Raw genomic sequence first — 20,903 nt, 5'->3', positions numbered from 1 at the left:
GTGCAACACAAAAGGTGTGTCTACAATTACAGCGTTATCAGTCTCTCTGAGCCAGTCAACATTCTTGTTATAAATGTTTAGAATACAAGATATGTACATGTACAATACAAAAATTTTATGTACGAGGATAATCCCAAAAGTAAGGTACATAAATATCCACAATTTATTCATGACTGTATTTTAGCTTGAAATGACACGCGACGAATCGAAACGAGTGTAAATGAAACTTTGGTAGCATAATAAAGTGGTTCCCGTTTTCGACCCACTCGAGGGGCTGGTCGTTTATATTTCGGGTCAAGAATAGAGCTCGTGTAATACCCGCATGTTCAAAAAGAGACCGTCGTATAGTCGTGCGATGCGACAGAAAAGCCTGAACGATATCTCAAAGGGAACATATTCAGATGCGAAAATCCGATTTTGATGGGAAATGTAGTCGCGCAAGAAAATTTTAACAAAAGTTTTTTGTTTAAACAATATATGTATTATATAATATATGTATTATATAATATATATAATATATAATATAATCCAGTGGTATTGTTTAAAATACTACATATATACGTTTATACTAAATGCTTATATTTCGATAAAACAAGCCAGAATTCCTCCACACGCCAGGTGCAAGACTAACTTCCATTATGCATAATTATTGTTAAATGGCAAAAAAAAAAGAAAATCCTGAAACATGTATCCCCTATTTTGGATCAAAGATCACACACCCAAGTTTACATTAAAACGAACTAACAATAAATAAGAGACACTGCAAAAAAAATCAAATTTTTAATATATTGTTTAAACAAAAAAATATTGTTGAAATTTTCTTGCGCGACTACATTTCCCATTGAAAAACACACAATTTAAAAAAAAATTCAAATTTTTTCGACCTCTGGTTTCCGAGATATCTAAAAAAATATGGTTTTGACCCCCAACTTTGAGGGCTGTTTTCACCCCTTCAAAGTGGAAGGTTGCCGATAAAAAAAAATACATGTCAAATATTTTTCGAAGAACTATAAACTCCCATAAGTTTCGTCAAAATCGGATTTTCGCATCTGAATATGATCCTGTCAGTCAGAATTGACTCGGTTTTAAGGGGGTAGACTCGTTTCCAGGATTGCAAGGGTGCGGGATGCGCCTTCTTATTTCCCGATAATGCAAAGATCGGGTATTTCAGTACTCAAAGGCGCTAGATAAAAGATCAATATAGGCTGCAATTTCCCTCAAAAGTCCTATTTTTACGTTTACGAGGCGTAATTCGCATTATTTGGAAGCATACAGCTGCGCATGTATCTATTTTCATAAAGCTGCGAGACAGCTACACGCTGTCGAATAATTTTGAGGACGATCGCGGTCTAGATCGATCTTTTATCTAGGAGAAATCATAAGGCGCATCCCGCACCCTTGCACTTCTGGAAACGAATCTACCCCCTTTAACCCTTCCGACCCGATGGAGGTACGCCGTTTGTCCCCTCGCACGGCCGACGACGCTCTGTTTTCGCGAATTGATTTCGTATCTTTATGTTTATAAATAAAAATCCAAAAATGATGGAGTAAGATATTAATTAATACCGTTTTTATTTAGAACATGTATCCTGGAATCATAAAAAGACGAAAATTAATCGTGTTGCATCAGGACGTACATCGTACGTCGTTCGTCCGCACACGATAGACCCTATCTAAGAATAGGAACAATAGAACAAACTCTTTAAACTTTCCTTTGTTTCCTGAACCGTTTCTAAACTGTCAATGGCAATTTGAGAAACCGTGTGTAATGGGGCTTGAATTCGGGACTATACCAGTTCGAATACGCGGAATTGTGTTTTACACTCTGACCGGTTTCGAACAAAAATACTGGACACATTTTCTGTCGCAGACCATGCCAAGTATGATCAAGATGGTTGCGCAATGTGCTGCGAATGCGTCTCCAGGTATTGTGACTTCAAGTGCTCCCTATTCCTGATTTCTCGATATTTTTGACAAGAAATTATGAATAATTTGATTTATACATCTCGAGAATGCCTTAGAAATGAAAAGAAATATAATTGTTACATTTAGTCTTGTGAAATTACATTGACAACATGTTTATGATAAATGTCGCGAGAATTTAAAAAATTGAAAGGAACATTGTTCGAAATATTGCCAGATGTCGTCTGATAGATAATTTGGTAAATGTTGACTGAAGGGGATTCAGCTCCAATGACCTTGATCTTGACAACATATTTCAATGTCAAGGTCATCGGTGCTGGGTCCCCTTATGTCAACTTGTACCGAAAATTGTATGGCGAAACATACTGAAAAAAGGCACAAAAAATAATAATATTATGATGGCGATGTGCGTTCTCTTCGATACCATTCAAATTTCGTATCTTTAAATCCAACAAAGATATTCAGGTGTTCTGTTTCTTCTGACTCAACCTGTATATTTCATTGTAGCTATATTGGCGGGAGCATGGGTCATGTCATGGAGCAAAAAGGAACACAAGAGACTCAAAAGGAAGGATCCAAAGATGTACGAAAATGATACATAAAGTAGCTCCGCAGACAACGACGAAGCACATTTTCTCAATTTCTTGTACCGTTGCAATGTTACAAACAAATCCGGCGTACTGAACAGTTTCGGCTAATATGATTCTGTCCATAAATTCATTTCTCGAGCTTTGGAAAGTGTAGAACTACCAATAAATAATTATCAATTAACAATCCTCATATCTTTTATTTTAAACTTCAAATTAACTTAATCCATAATCCTTGTAAACATAGTACTCCATTTATCAGGTGCTCACAGAAAACCTTCTACCAATATTTCTCAATCATAGTTCTTCTAACTTTGCTACTGAAAAATAAAAGCGGTAAAATAAAAATATAAGAACATAATTCATGTCGACGAAATGAACATTCTAAATAGCTTTGTGATAAAAGGAAAACACAGTGCATGTTTATGTAGAAAATGGTAGAAGTTTTCCCGGGAATCTGACAATACTTTAAAAACGAATTACAATATTGACTACAGTTAATAATCTAGAGCACAGATCATGGCAACTCCTCGTTTGATCCAATGAGCCTGCGGTTTTCTGCTGGGTATTTCCATAGGCAGGACGAAATTGGTCGAGTGTCCTGTTGTGCTTAAAGTCCCTGCTCTCTGAATGGTTTTGTAAACAGGACAGCAATAGATCCTTGGAGGCTCTCGATGGTCCACCTCGGGCAACAATAGAATTGGAGGCATATCTGCGAACAAATAAACAAAAAGTGATCCCATCGTGTTCGTGAAATATTCGATTGAGGTACTGGATACCGGTGTATAACTCCTTGGGAAGGGACTCGTCCAGGTGGTTAACGTTCCAACGACATCCTTCAAGGAACAGACCGTAGATCGCACAGCCATCTTTTGGCCTCTGGGTTGGCATGGTGCTCAGTACCTGTAACATTTAGTCTTGATACCTTGAACACCATGGAAGTTATATTTCACTGATACATTGAACTGTGTTCGGTCTAGAACTTGTGTGACTTAAATATACCTGTATTTTCAACACAATTAATAATATTTATAGTTCAGTTTAGATTAATTAATAATATTCAGTTCACTCATCTAGGTTCAAGGCTACAAAAGTATCGAATAACATTTTAGGAGATAGATATACAGCTGATATAAATACAAGCGCATTTTTTAAACAAGCCTGCAATCAAAATGTATGACTCTAAGGATTGAGTTGTTTCGAACTTTGCAGTTAATAATATGCAAATTGCTAATGCAAAGTAGTCTGTTTCCCACGTGTCTCGAAACATAAATAGTTTGAAAAGTAATTTGCTGTCGGGGCCGTACTTGGAAGCTAAAATCAATGGTGTCAATGGAAACAACGTGCTTTCTCGCGTAGTTCTGCAACGTTCCAGTCAGGAAAGCCTGCGGAAAATAGAACCCGGAGATCCAGAATGCCGCAGGTATGCCATTTGCCTCCCATGACCTCAAGAATGCGATTCGATCTTTCAGATCGAGGAACCAGGCACCTGCAATTCCAAATTATACAATTAAACATTAATTGGTTACCTATTGGTTTTCTAAAAATCTTGGACGTACAGCCCGGGATTTTCCAGACAATTTCAATCGTGAACCGATGAATCATGTCGAGTAACATAATCTAATCGTTTCAATTTAATTTAATGAAATCTTGTAAATGTTGTTCGTCTGTTTTTTACAATTTCCAAGTCAATCGTAAAATGTAACGAAGTTTCCAGTTGATTAATATAATTGGTTGGTAAAGTTATTACTTATTTCTTTACAGTTTATTTTAACGTGGTCGCATTAACAGCGAGGCGATGTACGAGTCAATGCCAATCATTAAAACTAAAAGAAAATGCATCGAATCATAATGAAGCAGTGATCTCTATGCACGAATCATGAAAAATAGTTCACCAGTGACCGAGACGATCAAGGTTTTTCGATTTGATTGAAAACCAAATCTCACCAAGTGGCTTCAACGACGGATAGCCTTTGTCCTGCCAAACTTTCGGTATTCTGTTGTTGTACAAGCTATTGGCTACAGTCTCGAGCAGCTCGGACATTACCACCAGCCCTTTCAAAGCTTTCAGGAGGTCCTGCAACGATGTTTTCACCACCACCAATAATCCATTGTACCGTATCGCTTCCTGCAGCAACACCGTATTGAAGGACTCCTCGTATAACACAGGGTATCTGGAATCATTATTTTGTGCAGTGCGTGGCAACTAATTCGATTGCAAAGCATTCACCACTTTTACCACAGTGGGTAACACGTATTTTAGCCAAAGACTTTTTCGAAGTTCTGCCCATATTCCCACTGAGATAATCATAGATATCATCTAGAATCTAGATTGAATATAGCGTTGTATAATTTTTCACAATCGATGTTTCAAGATTCTCTTTGGCTAAAATGAGCACCCAGCACGGTACTAGATGTTCTATAAATTTGAAGTTTATGACTACAATAGATTCTGAGAAAAACTGAAATTCAGAGTCAGGATTTCGAGTACTTAGTCTGCAGAGCGGCCAAGTCAAAGGTTCCAGGCATTTCGGAGAGCATGTCTTCGGCGATTTGCGTGGTGACCTCTTCGGTGCTGGCTGCAGCAGCTCCGACTTGCCTAGGTTGAAGTGCAAGCAACGTCTCTAGGCATGAATACGTTTCCGCCTGGGCGCAGCTTATGTCCGCGTTCGCATGCATTCCGAACATCTCTGGGTCGTCGTTCAATGGAAACGTTTTTATATACTCGATGTATTCTTCGAACGTCGCTGTTTCTGATAACTGGAACGGGAAAAGTATTTTATAAATCGAGAAATCTCTTTGTTTATACAATATCGAAGAAAAAGCAATTCAGAGAAATGGTTCAAATGCCGTGTGATTAGACCGCGGATGTTTATGCGAAATATAAATTGTCCAAATCAATTGCAACAAATCGAAGTTAAACGAAAATGTAAGTTCTCTTAGAATTATCTTAGAAAGTCGAAAACAACATAGTAATTTCCTTAAATTCATTCGCTTTGTATTCGACGCGTTAATTTTTGTTATAAATACGTAAAATCCGCAGTCTACTCGTGATTGAATGGTTCATTTGGTTCAGTAGCTTAATTGTCGAATGATCTGACAATGATTACTTGGTAATAGTGTCCTGATTGGTCGTACGTGTAGGCAGCCGAGAGGACTTCCGGTTTGTAGTAGTCCTCGAGGATTGTCAAGACACATCGACGATCCCAGTCGTCCGTGATTCGACCGCCATAGTTGATGTGGCCGGCAGTGTATATCAGAACCTTCAATTTACAAATCAAATTTACAATGAGGTTCTAGGAAGTGCGATTCGCTCGATTAAATTATTCATTAATCCTTTGCACTACTTTGGCGAGTGTAACTCAACATCAGAGAAAGAGAAATGCAAATAAAACGAGTTTTTATATGTATTTGATTCACATCCTTTATTTATTTAATTCTCTTATTTTTTAGTTAAACCCTCGTACTACAATGTCGAGTCAAACTCGCGATGAAAATTCTGAACAGACTCTACTAAATATGTACATTATTAATTTCCTTTAAACTGAAATAAAATTCTCTTTTGTTGTAGTCGATTATAGAGCCTTTGGAGAAAACATAGGCATACAATAAATATAAATTTTCTTTTTTTTAATGAAATTCAGAACGATGAAGAATTTCTGAACACTATAACCACAAAATAAATAGTAGTGGAAGGGGTTAAAAACAAATATAAATTACAACAAAGTTTGCGTAATATTTAATATAATTAGTAAACAAAATTGTTTAATATAAGTTGCAGTCAAGGAACTGTCCTTTGAAGTACATTTCAAGTGAGTAGGGAGTTGTTGGCAAGAAAATTGAAAAATAATTCGGAGTGTGTAAAGGGTTAAAACGCAGGGCGCCGGAGACTGTCCGCGTCTTTTTCTTTCCCATACGCTGTCCTTCCTTGCGCCCGATTAATCCATCGTCGATTAAACTCCTAAATACAGTGGAAATTATATCGTGTTTGGTGTTACTTTAATCAGAAAAATGCCAGAAATAGATTTGCGAAAGTCCCACAAAAATATAATGAAAAGTAAAGAAGTTCGTGTACATTCGATTAGCAGTGGTTCCGATCTGTATTTCATGCTGTCCTTCTCTACGTTCGGCTTTCGTTTGAACTCTCGGCGCAGTAGACGCAGTCATAAAAAAAATAATGTCGGTATGCGATAGTTGTCCGTGCAGAACACAGGCTGTTTGACAAGAATCGGGACTGTACTGTACTTTCTTTACGAGGAAGACTTAGCGGACTGACCTTGAACGGCACTGTGTCGTACTCCAAGATGAACATGTGCAGTTGCGAGACGCATATGGTGAGATCACCGTCAGTGAACTCGTACGGTATATTGAAGCCCAAGGGGCCAAATTTCCTTCTTTCCAAAAGGGCCGAGTGGAATAGTCCCAGGGAGAAGACCAGCCACTTGAATTGAGGAACTTTTGGATGAGTGGATTGGAGGAACGATTGCATCTCGACCACTTGGGTCAGGTATGCTCGGAACATGTTCGCCTAATAGCAGAAGCAATAAAAGAAGACGTTCACGTGAACTGAAAAACAGTCTCATATATCTTGTATCTTTTTTCGATTTTGTATCTTGTGTTCGATAAGTATTGCTAAGGGGGCTGTTGGCGTAGTCGAGGAAGTGAGTGTGTAAAACTGTTAATCAAATATTGTTGCTCGCCTTTATGCCTCGCGGAGGCTCGATCGTCATTTTGGTGCTGTTTTGAAGGATGCTAACTGGGAAGTCCGGTGAAGGGGCAGAGGTCAACCATAACCGGAAGTCGCGATGGCTCTTGCCTCTTGACAGTGTCTCGACCAGCGTGTCCATCTCTGGCATCCAGCTCGGCGCCAAATGGCAATTCTGTGAGGTATAATTTTAATTGAATAATAAATTTGTTTATTGGATTAATTTCATTGAGATATTTCTAAGGAACAATTTCATAATTCATAAATACATTCATAATTCTGTTAATCTCTTAACACTAGGTTTACGGAGCACTGAAAGCGAATATTTTACACTTTTTAAAAATAACAAAAATGTATCTATCCAAATTTTTATACCACCATGTGGCTTCTATTTCATGGAATTAACGTGGATAATTTTTATTTTGCATAAAAATCCGCTGTCTATGGCAGAGTGTCATTCGTCGAATTTGCCAAGAAAATGAACAGTTTCTGTGAAGGAATAGTGAATTAAAATTGACCCTTAGCACTCGAATCGTGACTCTGAGGCGTCACTAAAAATTGCTGTACCATTACTAAAAATATTGTTTACATTATTAAATATATCGGTATCTAATTAATTACTAAACATTTAGCTATTGTACGAGGTATTATATCAATGCCACACCCATAAAATTTCAAAAATCATAGGGAATGGAAATATTCTAGGTCGGAAGAAGTGTTTAATTTTCGAGTTAAAATAGCTCCGAGTGCAAAGGGTTAAGAATTGGTTCGCATCCCCAATTAAAAAGCACTCAAGATAGAAAAATAGCATGTGTCAAAAAGATACATTATTTGATTAGTCTACTCCCATACCTCGTCCGCATGAACCCATTTTCTTCTTTCATTTTGCTATCAACTGGCGCACTCGGGCCTATTTCACGATTTGATAAATCATTTCCTCGCTGATCCTCTTCATACAGGGGGTCCGAAAATTACTGTACTCCCTTGAAACGGGCGATTTCTGAGGTGATTTGAAGTAAGTTCTTAATAACTTCTTAACAAAGCCGCGGTGAAGATTTTCGCGATGAAAAAAATTCAAATCACCTCACGAATTGCCCCTTTCAAGGAAGCACAACGATGTTGGGACACCCCGTATACATTCCTTTAGATTCTAGATAAAGGAGAATACCTCTTTTTTCCCTGTCCTTTCTATCATCCGCTCGGAAAAAACTCTCGTTTCTCTCTTTTCCATCTTACCACCTACCCCCTTTCTCCCTCGCTCCTCTCTATTTCTCTTCCTATTTCCGAGTTTGCCTTTTTTCTTTCTTAAACGAGAACGTTCCTTTGATCGACGATCGCTATATTTCCTGCCGTGCGACACCACGAAGCCTCCCTTTCAGGCAAAAACCGTCTCTCGATTTGCGAGCGACATTTCATGCCGCGATCATACTGTTTTCCCTTCTTTCATATTACCGTGACAGAGTGGCCACCGATTTGTCTAGTAGAATTTCCTAATAAAAATGCGTCCGTAGCAGATTTAAATATTATTCAAATAGCGAAATCATAGCATCTTATCTAAATGGGACCTTCAGATGCCCTTCATACATTTAACATATTATTAATGACTAGACTGCGGATTTTATGCATTTATGACAAAAATGGGTACGTACAATTTGAAACAGTGGAGGTATTAAAAAGATTTAAGGCCACCACTGTATTAGTTTCACCTTAATAAGATAATTAAAAGAAGAATGAAATTGTCATTTGCCTCCTGTGACTTGCAATCAATGCAAACATTTTTTATTTTGCATAAAGGTCAGTAGACTATGCTATTAATGACAGATCTTCGTGTAAAATGAAAATTTTCTACCTAGATTTCAACAACTTTGTGAATAAGGCTGATAGGTTGAAAATAAGATAAGAGTACTTTTCAATTCTTTTAAATTACACTTTCTACTTCTTGTTATAAATCATCAGAATCGATCAAAATTGGTAAAAAAGCCGAAAATCTTGAAAAATTTCAATTTTCGATCGTTTATAACTTGTAAACCAATTAAACTAATTTCAATGAAATTATCATAACGTATATAATCTATACGAGTTAACCAAACATATCTTTTAAATTTTCGTTATTGGCCCAGCTGAAAAAGTTGTAAGACTCAATTTTTACTATTGTTTTTCACAATTCCGACCAAATGCATTTTTTCAACATATTTTTTAGACGTCATTTACTAAACTAATTCTTCTAACCTTGCAGAGAAATTGGAGTCGTTTGGTCCATTCATAAAAAGCTGATTCTGCTTTAAAGTGTGTGTGTGTGTGTGATCAGTAGACAGCGGATTTTATGCATTTATGACAAAAATGGGTGGATGTAATTCAAAACAGTAAAAACATTAGGACGATTTACGAACATTCATATGTTACTTTCAATTGAATACAATTGTTAAAGATAGGAAGAAATTTTTATATGGTGCCCGCATTTTGTAATTGACGGAGAAAATTTTTATTTTGCATAAAGATCCGCAGTCTACATGTCATCAGTTATGCTCCTAACTACAGTACATCCTCTGCAAACGCAAAACCCTCGGGGAGGTTCGTTTTTATTTTTCGTAGACGGACACTATTTCTTTGAGCTTCAAAGGCCGAGCCGAACGAAGAGAAGAACAGCGCGTGTCTAGAGAGACCGCGCGCCGCCGAAGTGACTGCGACTTCATTCTATGTATACAGAATTTGAACTAGTAATGGAAAAATCTCTCTCATCCCCACAATGTGTTTACAAACAGAAAATAAATAGAAGCCGCCCCGGAACAGGCTTAATCATCTGTTAGCAAATGATTTTCGATTAATATGTTGACATAACCCTCTCTATGCCGATTTTTATAAATGCTTTTTGTGTCTCTTCGTCGTTTTCTCATTATACTCCTTTCAAGAATCATCTCATCTTCCAATTCTTCTTTAAGAAGTAGCATTAGTACTTGTAAAAACATTGTTTTTCGCTTAGAACTGCTTTGCGTTCATGCTTTCTACACGTGTTTCTGATTCGATAATCAACGACGTACTAAAGAACAGGAGATAAAAAAGAGAAATGCGCGTTCGGAGAGGCCACGATTGATAAAACATTATCGTGGGACATTCTAGAATATTTCCTCACGCCTAGACGCAGTTCTGATGTGAAGTATAACGAATGGAGTATAAATGGCGCTGGAGTAACAAAACGCTGCGCTGCGGCAAAACGCGCAAAGGAGATCCCACCTTTACGTTGCCACGGAAAATTCAATACAGTATTAGCGATAGTTTTTTGCGAATGTCTCGGAAACTAAGTCCGAGCGACGGATAGATGTATTCACAAAAGTTGTTCAGAATGTTGTCCTTGACAACATACAGTAGCGGACAAAAGTTTAAGACCGCTCTAAAGAAGACGATAACTTTCTTAATATTGTACTATACGATTTGAACTTTTTTGGGAAGCTAGATCAATTAGTTTACTAAAAGTTGTGGAAAGAAATTTTTCCAAACATTGCAATTGATCGGAATTGATGAAAAAATACTAAAAGTTGAATTTTTAACTTTTTTATGTGGGCCTAAATTGAAAATTTAAAAAATATGTATTGTAGATCTGTGTCGATCAAACATATTCTGAAAATTTCGACAAAATCGGTCGACGTTGCCATGAGATACAAATGTTTAAAGATTGTAAAAATCACAGATTTTCACAATTTATTGCCGAAAATCTTGAAAATCTGCAATTTTTACCATCTTTAAACGTTTGTAGCTCGTTGCAACGTCGACCGATTTTGTCGAAATTTTCAGAATATGTTTGATTGACACAGATCTACAAAACATATTTTAAAAATTTTCAATATAGGCCCACATAAAAAATCAATTGCAATTTTTGGAAAAATTTCTTTCCACAGCTTTTAGTAAACTAATTGCTCTAGTTTCCCAAAAAAGTTCAAATCGTATAGTACAATATTAAAAAAGTTATCGCCTTCTTTAGAGCGGTCTTAAACTTTTGTCCGCTACTGTATGTCAAGGTGAAGGTGATCCGAGATGGGTCCCCTCAAAGCTACATTTACCTTTGAATTGCCAGTAAATCTAGTGTTAATACAAGAATATTATTTTTCAGACAATCTTTTTGGAGGTGAAAATGGACGTTACCTGGAAGAAGCACCAATTGCCTTGTTCAGCGGACATCCTCATCATGGCCTCGGCCCGAGGACCTTGACCTTGACCGAGGGATATAGCAAACAATTTTGTGGTCATTTTCAGTCTGTCAGCAAATTTGTACAGCTCTGCTGCAGGGTCTGTACCCACGGAGAGGATGAACACGATTGGCGTGGTTGGTGACGACTCGTTATACACCGCGGACAACTCTGTAGTTTGCGGCTCGACAAATTCGCGACCCAGGTATTTCGCTAAGTATAACTGCATAGCATTTGTCACCTTGTCGGGACGTAAACACTTCAGGATTAGCATCTTTTGGAAATCGTCTAGCTCCGACTCCCAGGGCATAGGATACGAGGCTCTGCAATTTCAGAAACAAAAGGTTAATGGCATCTCGCTCGCTTTAAATATGTTTTAAACCTGTCTCAATGTTTATTATTCTATGAAAAACATATGCCGTTGTATTCGAGAGAGCTTGCAGAATAATTCTGTGTAAGAAACATACGCGTAGCTTGTCTGGCCGAGGCAGAAAAAATTCCAAAACTTGAAGAGTACATTCAAGAGTGTAGATTTAACGTCTTGCTGGTTGTTTACTTATTTTAAACGTATTTAAATGTTCATAATGTTATGCAAAAAATATACCGATATATTCGCGAGTCTACGGAATCGTTCTATGTAAAAATCATCCGCGTAGCTCTTATGGTTAAAGCTCAAAAAATGTTTAAATGTAAAAATTTAATTTCTTTCTCAACATTATATTTTTGAGAAAATCCACATATATAACCTACAAGAGATCAGAACTTGTACAGTGGTATCTAGACTGCGGATGTTTAAGCAATTTTCAATTTTTACAGACAAATTTTAAGAAAGTGGTGTCAAATAAAATACTATTTTCGTTAGTAATAACATTCGTAAATTCAAAATAAATAAGAATCTTACTAAAATCTGTTAAATTTAATGCTCCAGCATTTTCTGGTATGAATGAGGCGATATCGAGCAGTTAAAAAGTTGATTCGGAATTCATAGAACGGCGGAAAAGTTTGATCGAAGCACCACTTGAGCCACGTTCACCGAACGAGCGAATTTAGTGAATGCACCGTAGATTGTACGGGAAATTTCTAACTTCATCAGATGAGAAAGTTGCAAATCGGATTAACACTTTTCCGCCGGGATGTACCACCGCGGTGGTACCACGGCTGGTTCTAATGGGACAGATCCTCGAGGAGTTCGGCGGTTTTCACGGGACATTGGAGGCAGTGAAAAAGATGTGAAATTGGCTCGATAAGCCTTGATTTCGCTCACAGATGCGCGTCCTGGTCGTCGAACACATTCTTGAACTGGCTCAGCGATGTCCGGAACGAATCGATGAACTTCGCAAACTTCTCCAAGTTTTCTAATGCTTGGATTTCTTTCCAACATCGCGGCGTGATCCAATCCGGCGATGGGTTTGCCTGGTCCTACAGGGAAATCTTTATGCATTCTATCAATTTCGCAGCTGATGCCCTAGCGGCTAGGACCTAGCCTATCTGGGACACGTGTTGCGAATCTACCGATCCATCTATGTTTCGATATCTTGACAGCTCAACGAAGGATCACGAGTGACGAGTTCTTTGAAACTAGTTCTTTCCAATTCTTTCAACATTTTTAGCAATTTATAGGTTAACCCTTCCGACCCGAAGGCCGTACGGTATATACGTCCTGATGCAACATGATGATTTTTCATCTTTTGGATCAATCTTTTTATTATCCCATAGAAGTCTCACTACACTCTTCGCGGTCTATTTGTTGCACACTGCTGTACAAAAGAAAGAAGCACCCGGCCATATTTAATAGAAAAGCGTAAAAAATCAAATAAGAACACAGTAAGGTTTGAAAAAGGATTTCGCTGTTTAATTGAATAGTTCTGAGAATATGTGTTATTGCGGATTATCTAATTACTTTAAATGCAATAAATCATTCATTGTACAATACAATATCGGAAAGACTAATGTGTCTACACGAGATATCATCAAAAGTAAATTTTTAAAAATTATTAATTAGAGCTGTGAACGGCCCTAAGCATTGCCAATTATACAGGGTGTGGCCGGACGGGTGGCATGGAAAAATATGTCGAAAAAGGAATAACATTTTTTCGTTTGGCGTTTCGTTTTCGAGAAAATCGAGTTTAAAGTTCGGCTAGGTTCGCGTGCGTTAGTACAGTGATGAGCAACCCGCGGACTGTAGTGGGTCAAAAGTGGAAACTTAATACTACGCGCGGGCCGCAAGGAACGCAATATTAAATATTTTGTTGCGTCGGCAGCTTCAATTTGTATTTATGCTACGGTCTCCTAGTGCCTCTCCAACGAATATATTGCTTTAAGATCCAGGTACGGTTGGAAAGTGTCAGCGGATTTTTGGTTTGGTGGCTTTAAATTTAAATTCGCTTGTAGCTGATCCGCCATGACCTTGCGTATCTGTCACTGCAAATTATTAAAGCTTAAAGAATGTTCACTGTCATAATGTCTCTTTTAACATTATTATTTTAATGTTTAATGTCATTTAATATTTTGAATGTTATTTAATGTTAATATTTCTACGACACAGATATTCTTTCACTGCGTATCAAACAAACAGCACTTTTATTTATACAACTAAAAAAACATCCGTACGTACAGCTATCGATAAACTGCCGATGTTTATCTTCAAGTTTGTATTATTTAGAATGTGCTTTCTGGCGCAGTTCAGAGAGGACTGTCGAATACTAGAAAAATAGCCGGCAGGTAACAATAATGTATCGAAAATTGTGGACGAAAGCGCTGCCGCGCTACACCGGATTTCGGCGGGTCGCAGAAATTATTCTGCTGAGCCAAATGCGGCACGCGGGCCGCGGGTTGCTCATCGCTGCTGTAGTATATGCAGAAAGTAGAATTGGTTGATCATGGTCAGACGCGTCAGACGATTCCTATGCAATAGCACGTCTATTCGCTGCATTTGCAAACCCGATTTTCTCGAAAACGAAGCGTCAAACTAAAAAATGTTATTCCTTTTTGTCGACTTATTTTTACATGTAGTATCACCCCCTGCTCGGTTGTACCACCCGTCCGGCCACACCCTGTATAGATATAAAAATCGTCCGTTGTTTGAGGATTAATATCTTACTCAATCATTTTTTGATTTTTAATTATAAATCTTTATTTCATTTATAAATATAAAGACATGAAATCAATGCGCGAAAATAGTGCGTTGTCGAAGGGGCAGATGGCGTACCTCCGTCGGGTCGGAAAGGTTAATTCTTCTACATTTAATTGAGAATTCGACTCGCGATGAAGATTTCAGACGAAATCATAAATGCGAGCATCATTGTTCCTTTCTGTTGGGTTGGAATAAAATTCTTGTATTGAATAAATGATTGCCGTTTATTTTGAAAGTTGCCTAAGCCAATTTTCAGAGGAAAATCAAGCTAGCAATTTTAATATATACATTTCTACGTTATCGTTTTATTCTGAAGCAAATTGTATAACTAATATATTTAAAATCACAAAGATTTGGTAGAAAGGAAATTAGCTGGTTAATAGAATGATACAAATTTTTATTTTGAAAGTGGCCTAAATCCATTTGTCAGTTGTTGTTGTGAGTCCATTTGTCAGGATTTCATATCAACAAGATTTTTGGAGGATGCAATTTCTAAAAGGGTGAAGAATACTAATGGAGAAACAATAAATTGGTTAAAAATATGCTGGATGCGTTGTTTGAGAAATGAACTATATAAAATTTTCTATAAGATATCAATGAATGAGAATGCAAAGTTTAAAGTACTGAATTTGTTACCACGTCGGGTAGACCAAGAAAATTCGAAAATATTGTATTGACACCACTTTATAAAAATATAGGACAAATTACAACAGCGAAATACAAGGATATGATGGACTTACTACGATATATACCACCGGAGCACCATGACTTCTTCAAATCTCTCCCACATACACAAAATGTAAATGAGGAGTAAATTGTTATGTAATTTACATAGTTAGAAGATTTCCTGAGTTTTTCAAGTTTTGTAATGAAATGTAAAACAAATTGAATATTGTTTTTTCTATTTGAAGCATTTTAAATTATATCGAATGGACTTGGGCTGTTTCAAATATTATGATAAATCTAGTTGTTGTAGTAAGAAGTAGGTAAGAAGACACATATTTTACACTTAATAATTGCTATTATCTTAATAGGAGTTGTAAATTTAACTCTCTATACATATATTTTTAATTTCATTGAAACGCAAAATCTTAAATATCTCAATTTAAACTTATCAGGTCATTAAGTATAAAACTTAACAAATAAAACACAAATTTCAAACACATTTGTCAAGTTTTATACTTAATGACCTGATAAATGGACTTAGGCCACTTTCAAAATAAACGGCTCAAATATAAGGATAAGTATAATATGTATAAGGCTGCCCCATAAATGTTGTACTTGAGAGAGAGAGAGGGGTGATTTTTCTAAGCTGATTTGAAATAACTTTTTCTTCGCGGGAATGTTCTCCGCGGTTTTGTTAAGGAGTTACTAACGAAAAACACGGACCAATCAGAGCACACGCTGAGCATGGCATTGGGATTGGCGTAGCCGGAATTCGTCCGCAGTAGCCGTGCCCTGATTGGTCCGCGGTTTTCGTTGATAACTCCGCAAAAAAGCCGCGGAGAACATTTCCGCAAAGGAAAAAGTCCGAATCACTTCAGGAATCATTGTACATCAAGTACAACATTGTTTGAACACCTCGTATATTTTATTGTTGTATTTTAATGATAAAAGAAGAATCGTTTGCGAATCTTACTGTAAGCGGTTCAGGGCCTGCTAAAAAGTGTCGCCACTCGATGGGGTCGATTAATTTATCGTTGATTCGAATCCGAGCGCAAACCAGAAACGCGAAATGCAGTTTGTGCCTTTCGAATAAGCTGCGGCAGACATTCGAGAACAGGGAGAACGTGAACTTCCGATTTATGTTGTCAACTCTCTCCTCGATATTTGCTGCAACGATATATAATCGGCTTATTATTATAAACTTATTATGATTAATGCTATTGCTATAATAGGAATAATCTCTGTGCAGAAGATAGAATTAGGATTTATTCATTATTCGTACTACCAGCAAGTCAAATTTAAAAAAATTATTGTTACGATACACTTTGTCTTTTCTGTTCTTGTATTTTTGAAGAAATTGTTTTGATTTTGTCCGACGTTTATGGGCATTCGCGTAGCATTAATCTTGGCTGCTTTTTTCCTTGCGTAACCAGAAATTTTTGCCTTTCTCCTATAAATTTTTTCCGTTTTCCTATGTTATTCAGTAGATTTCTCGCATATTCTCGTCCAAATCTACTGGATAACATAGGAGAAAGTTAGAAATTTCTAGGAGAAAGGCAAAAATTTCTGGTTACGCAAGGAAAAGTTTACCCTCAATCTTTTATCCGAAACACTTTTACCTATTATTGTAAATAACAAAGATTTTTTGCAATGAATTTTCCTGGAGCGACGAGAGGCCATCGCAGGATAAATAAGAGTGGCGAGGCTAGAACGTGTTCCGTTTCTATGGATATGAGCTATATAAACGTATAGAGGTACACTCATATCGTATTGGAAAGAGTTGGCTCGAGTATGGAAGTTGAACTCGATTCAACGGGACGTGCACGACAATAAATTTTAATAAAAGTTCGCAGACACACGGCGTCTTCGGGTGTATACAGTTAGACACGAGAGATTCCGTTCGTGACAGCGATTCAACTTTTTATCTACGACACCATCCACGTCCTTCGGAATAAAGAAAGAAGGACGAGGGTCGTGGGAACAGAAGGGACACAGCAAATCGGGATGCGACGCCACCCCTGTTTGCTCTGTTCAACCTCGGTTCGGCGTACCATAAATATTAATCACCCTAAACACTGTCCGACGATTGACCCTACTCTCCCGCGACCGATAGGTGAGTCTTGTTCATTTTGATCCTCTAATACACATAACTCTTTTTTTTACACTACAGTGGTAAATACCTAGGTATACGTCTGCTTTGGAGTACGTCTAATTCGAAATTTGTCCTGTTTAGACGTGACAAATTTTACTCGGTATACGACTTCTGTTCGCTATACGACATGGGAAAACTTTACTTTACCGGACTCAAAATTTGTGCCTTTCTCCTACAAATTATGATGTATTTAGTATGTAATCCAGTAGATTTGTACCCGGGGCGGCTGCAGATCGAAGTTTCGATCCTGCAGGATCAATGGTTCAGGAGTTATGCTTGCTTAAAGTTAAAAATCGTGTGCTGTTTAAGGAGAGGATGTGCCCATCGTCTCAGATTAATCAAATGCAACATCACCAAATTTAATTTCAAACGAAGTCGTAAAAAGTCATATAACTCAATTTTTTGCTAGTAAAAAACAGAAATTCTAGGAGTATAGAAGTAACTAGAAATAACTATTTCACATTATTTTATAAAGATAACAAGAATGCGTCTATACAAATTTTTAGCCATTTTCCCAATAGTATATACCCCAAGAAATAAATGGTAAATAATTCCTCAGGAAAGAGTGAGAGAGAGAGAGCATCTTTACAATCTTACTAATCGCAAATTAAGAATGTTAGAACCCGTCATTTTAGATTGTCTGAATTTTAATGCCAGTGATTTTGAGAAAATTTCTGATGAAACTATCCTTCGGATTTCAGCAATTGTGAAAGAAAAAATTAGGAACTGGACATTTTGACTATTGATAAAAGAAGCATAATATTCTTAGAAGCGTAATAGTAATAATAATGTTACAGTACCGCTCTTCTCGGTAGCTTGGACGCTGTTGTTGAAGATCTCGACGAACCATTCGAGCGAGTACTGGTACATGGTATCAATATATTGCAGATCGGAGAGGCAAAAGAATAGTATCTGTCCTCGAATGGCAACGGGAATGTACAGCGACCTGGTCATCTCGATGTCCGCCTGAGTGATCTCCGCTTCTTCCATTTTCACCTAATAGCATGGGTGACGTGACTCACATGGAACGCGAGAAACTACTGTTACAGTTATACAGATGCGTTCGAAACATAGAATACGAAAGAAATGTCTATAACAGAACATTTTCAGTTAATGGTTGAATGAAACAACGATTTCACTCGCTTAATAATAAATTTTATAAATTTAAAAAAATAAATTTTACGAATTTAAAAAATTAAATTTAATACAATTCGATAAATTTTTACAATGTTGTCTCTCTAAAACCATAAATAGCTTACTACTACTTCATACAGAATTCGAAACTGAACATTGTATTTACGAATATAATTGAAATTAGAATAAATTAATTGATTGTTCAAGTGTGCTTGTCTGTGAGAGGATGAGACGCAAATTTCACGTTGTGGAAGAGCTCCGATTGCTCGGCGAAATCCGATATGAGAACAAAAACTAGCCATTAAAATGATCAGGAACGTTTCGATCGTAGAAGGACCGCTATGAAATCAGGAGACCAGGTGTAATGTTCGTAATAAGCGTACCTTGATCTCCTCGCTTTTGACTTTCGAAGCCTCCAGAGTGAGAATCAAGTCGATGTCGTCGACGGCCGAGCCCTCTGACAACGAGAGCCTGTATAAAATCCTGTCCTCGATTTCCAACAGTTCGCTCCTCATCTCGGCGTTCGATATAATAAGAGCGTTTCTCGCCTGTTCGAGATCCGGTCGCTCTTGGATCGCGACCAACGAGAGCACTTGATCCTCTAGACCGCTTTTCACACCGAACGTCCAAGGTTACCATACGCGAATTTTCACGTTTTTCACCGCGCTAGCAAACGTCTAAGCTGTTATACCTCTAACGAGGAACCCAGCTCGAAGATACGCCGATTTTTCGAATATTTTTAGTACGATACGGGAGACGCAAAAATACTCGAAACTGTAGTTGTCATGAATTACTAATAAAATATAACAGAAGACAAAATTCAAATTTCAAGGTCACCGAAATTTTTTTTAACAAAAACCTATATTTTTTCTTCGATGTGCTTGTAGAGCACGAAAAGCCCATTCCAACGACTACCAACATCATGTCATTCCGTTCGCTCAATCTCGAGGTATTCAGGTTTGAAAATTAATTATTTAATACTTTCAGACACAAGTATCTCGGAATTAAGCGATCGGAATGGTGTCGTCATGGTAGTCGTTGGATTGGTCTTTTCATGTTCTATGAGGATATCGGTGACCTTGAAATCTCGAGGGAATAACGTTGAGAAGAAATTCTTTTCACCACATCATCAAATGTGTCTTTTAAAATTGTATCGGTTTATATTCAGGTCACCAAAAATAATTGAGATATTTAGATGCTCGCATTTACGGTTTATGCCCAACCAGTACAGCGTAGGCGTTTAATTAAATTTGAGATCGACGGGATCGGTCGGTGCTACCGCGGTTAATCAAGCAAATTGGCGGCTTACGTGGCTGTGAGCGCGAAATTGACTAGCAGTATCTTCACCGAGGTTTCCGGCGTGTAGTGTGGGTTCGAGAGTCGAGTAGTCAGAAACAGACGGAACTCGCTCTTGTAAGGGACGATGTTCTCTCCGATCTTCACGCATAATTGTCCACCGTGCTCGAATAACGATCGCATGAGTATGGTGTCCAAGCCGGCCTCCAGCGTTAGGCCAACGTTCTCTATCAGACAAGCTCTGCCGAACCGCACGCAGGACTCGAGGACACGGAGGATTTCTTTGTCTGCCATCTTTGCGATGGATATTCCCTGCTTGTACTATAACAATGCAAGAGTTATTACCTTTTGCTGCAGACATTGACTGAAGGTCATCAAGGTCTTTTCTCTTGAATGGAAACCTAAATTTTTTCTGCGATATTCTTATAGGGCAGAAAAAGCCGAGTTCAATGACTACCAACATCATACTATTTCGATTGGTCAATCTAGAGATAATTATGTCTGAAAGATATGGTATTAATACTAAGTGTCTCGAGATCAGTTGGTCGGAACAGTATAGTCATGGTAGTCGTTGGACTCGTCTTTTCGTGCTCTACAAGAATATCAAAACAGAAATACAGGTTTGCTTTTGAAAAATTTCTCGACAGAATAACCTTGACAAAAAATTCTTTTGGTCTTCGTCAAATATACCTCTTAAAATTTATCCTAGGTATTTTTCCAGAGAAACAATGGAGACATTGTCATCTATGTGTCACACACTACGGTCATTTAATATAGTGTCTTATTTTATTCAAGCTCTAGGTCTTTTTAAAAATGTTTTACGTTATCCCGTTTATTCATGAAGCTGTTCCGCATAAATGGGACAGGTCACAAAACTCTGTCCGCTCATAACAATATTCATGTACGTCATTCGCATATAATTTAGCATATAATTTGCCGAGAATTTTCCAGATGAATTGGACAAAGAACCTTGGAATTCAATTGTAAGGGGGGCAGCAGTTAATCAAATTAAACTGTGCTATGTAGGATATAGCAGCTTCAGGATGGTTTTATGGACCTAAAACAACGGTAGCTTTTAATTTTAAACTCGTGTCAGATCCCAGGTGCGTGTTATCGAACAAAATAC

General features: G+C 37.5%; 2 protein-coding genes across 2 annotated transcripts in view; one reads left to right on the top strand and one right to left on the bottom strand.

Moving 5' to 3' along the window:
- The first annotated feature begins 1,205 nt into the window (after positions 1–1,205).
- LOC143215538 (cytochrome b-c1 complex subunit 8) lies at positions 1,206–2,965 on the top strand. The gene is made up of 2 exons (XM_076437738.1): positions 1,206–1,925; positions 2,431–2,965. Exons 1-2 carry the CDS (start codon positions 1,769–1,771, stop codon positions 2,523–2,525), a joined length of 252 nt encoding a protein of 83 aa, XP_076293853.1. The 5' UTR covers positions 1,206–1,768; the 3' UTR covers positions 2,526–2,965.
- Positions 2,494–20,903, bottom strand: part of LOC143215543 (dynein axonemal heavy chain 1) — a 149,784-nt gene continuing 131,374 nt past the window's right edge. Inside the window, exons 47-60 of the mRNA XM_076437752.1 lie at positions 19,791–20,098; positions 18,865–19,090; positions 18,148–18,343; positions 16,169–16,362; positions 12,661–12,815; positions 11,353–11,719; positions 7,211–7,390; positions 6,787–7,038; positions 5,621–5,773; positions 5,002–5,270; positions 4,458–4,684; positions 3,818–3,999; positions 3,290–3,413; positions 2,494–3,222 (exon numbers count right to left, since the gene is read on the bottom strand). Of these exons, the coding sequence (XP_076293867.1) occupies positions 3,008–3,222; positions 3,290–3,413; positions 3,818–3,999; positions 4,458–4,684; positions 5,002–5,270; positions 5,621–5,773; positions 6,787–7,038; positions 7,211–7,390; positions 11,353–11,719; positions 12,661–12,815; positions 16,169–16,362; positions 18,148–18,343; positions 18,865–19,090; positions 19,791–20,098 (3,048 nt within the window). The 3' untranslated portion in view covers positions 2,494–3,007. The remainder of the gene's footprint in view (positions 3,223–3,289; positions 3,414–3,817; positions 4,000–4,457; positions 4,685–5,001; positions 5,271–5,620; positions 5,774–6,786; positions 7,039–7,210; positions 7,391–11,352; positions 11,720–12,660; positions 12,816–16,168; positions 16,363–18,147; positions 18,344–18,864; positions 19,091–19,790; positions 20,099–20,903) is intronic.

This window comes from Lasioglossum baleicum, chromosome 2, assembly GCF_051020765.1.
Source record: "Lasioglossum baleicum chromosome 2, iyLasBale1, whole genome shotgun sequence".
In the NCBI taxonomy this organism is placed as follows: domain Eukaryota; kingdom Metazoa; phylum Arthropoda; class Insecta; order Hymenoptera; family Halictidae; genus Lasioglossum; species Lasioglossum baleicum.
The sequence above is the reverse complement of the archived record's forward strand: the minus strand, read 5'-3'. Positions and strand labels throughout refer to the sequence as shown.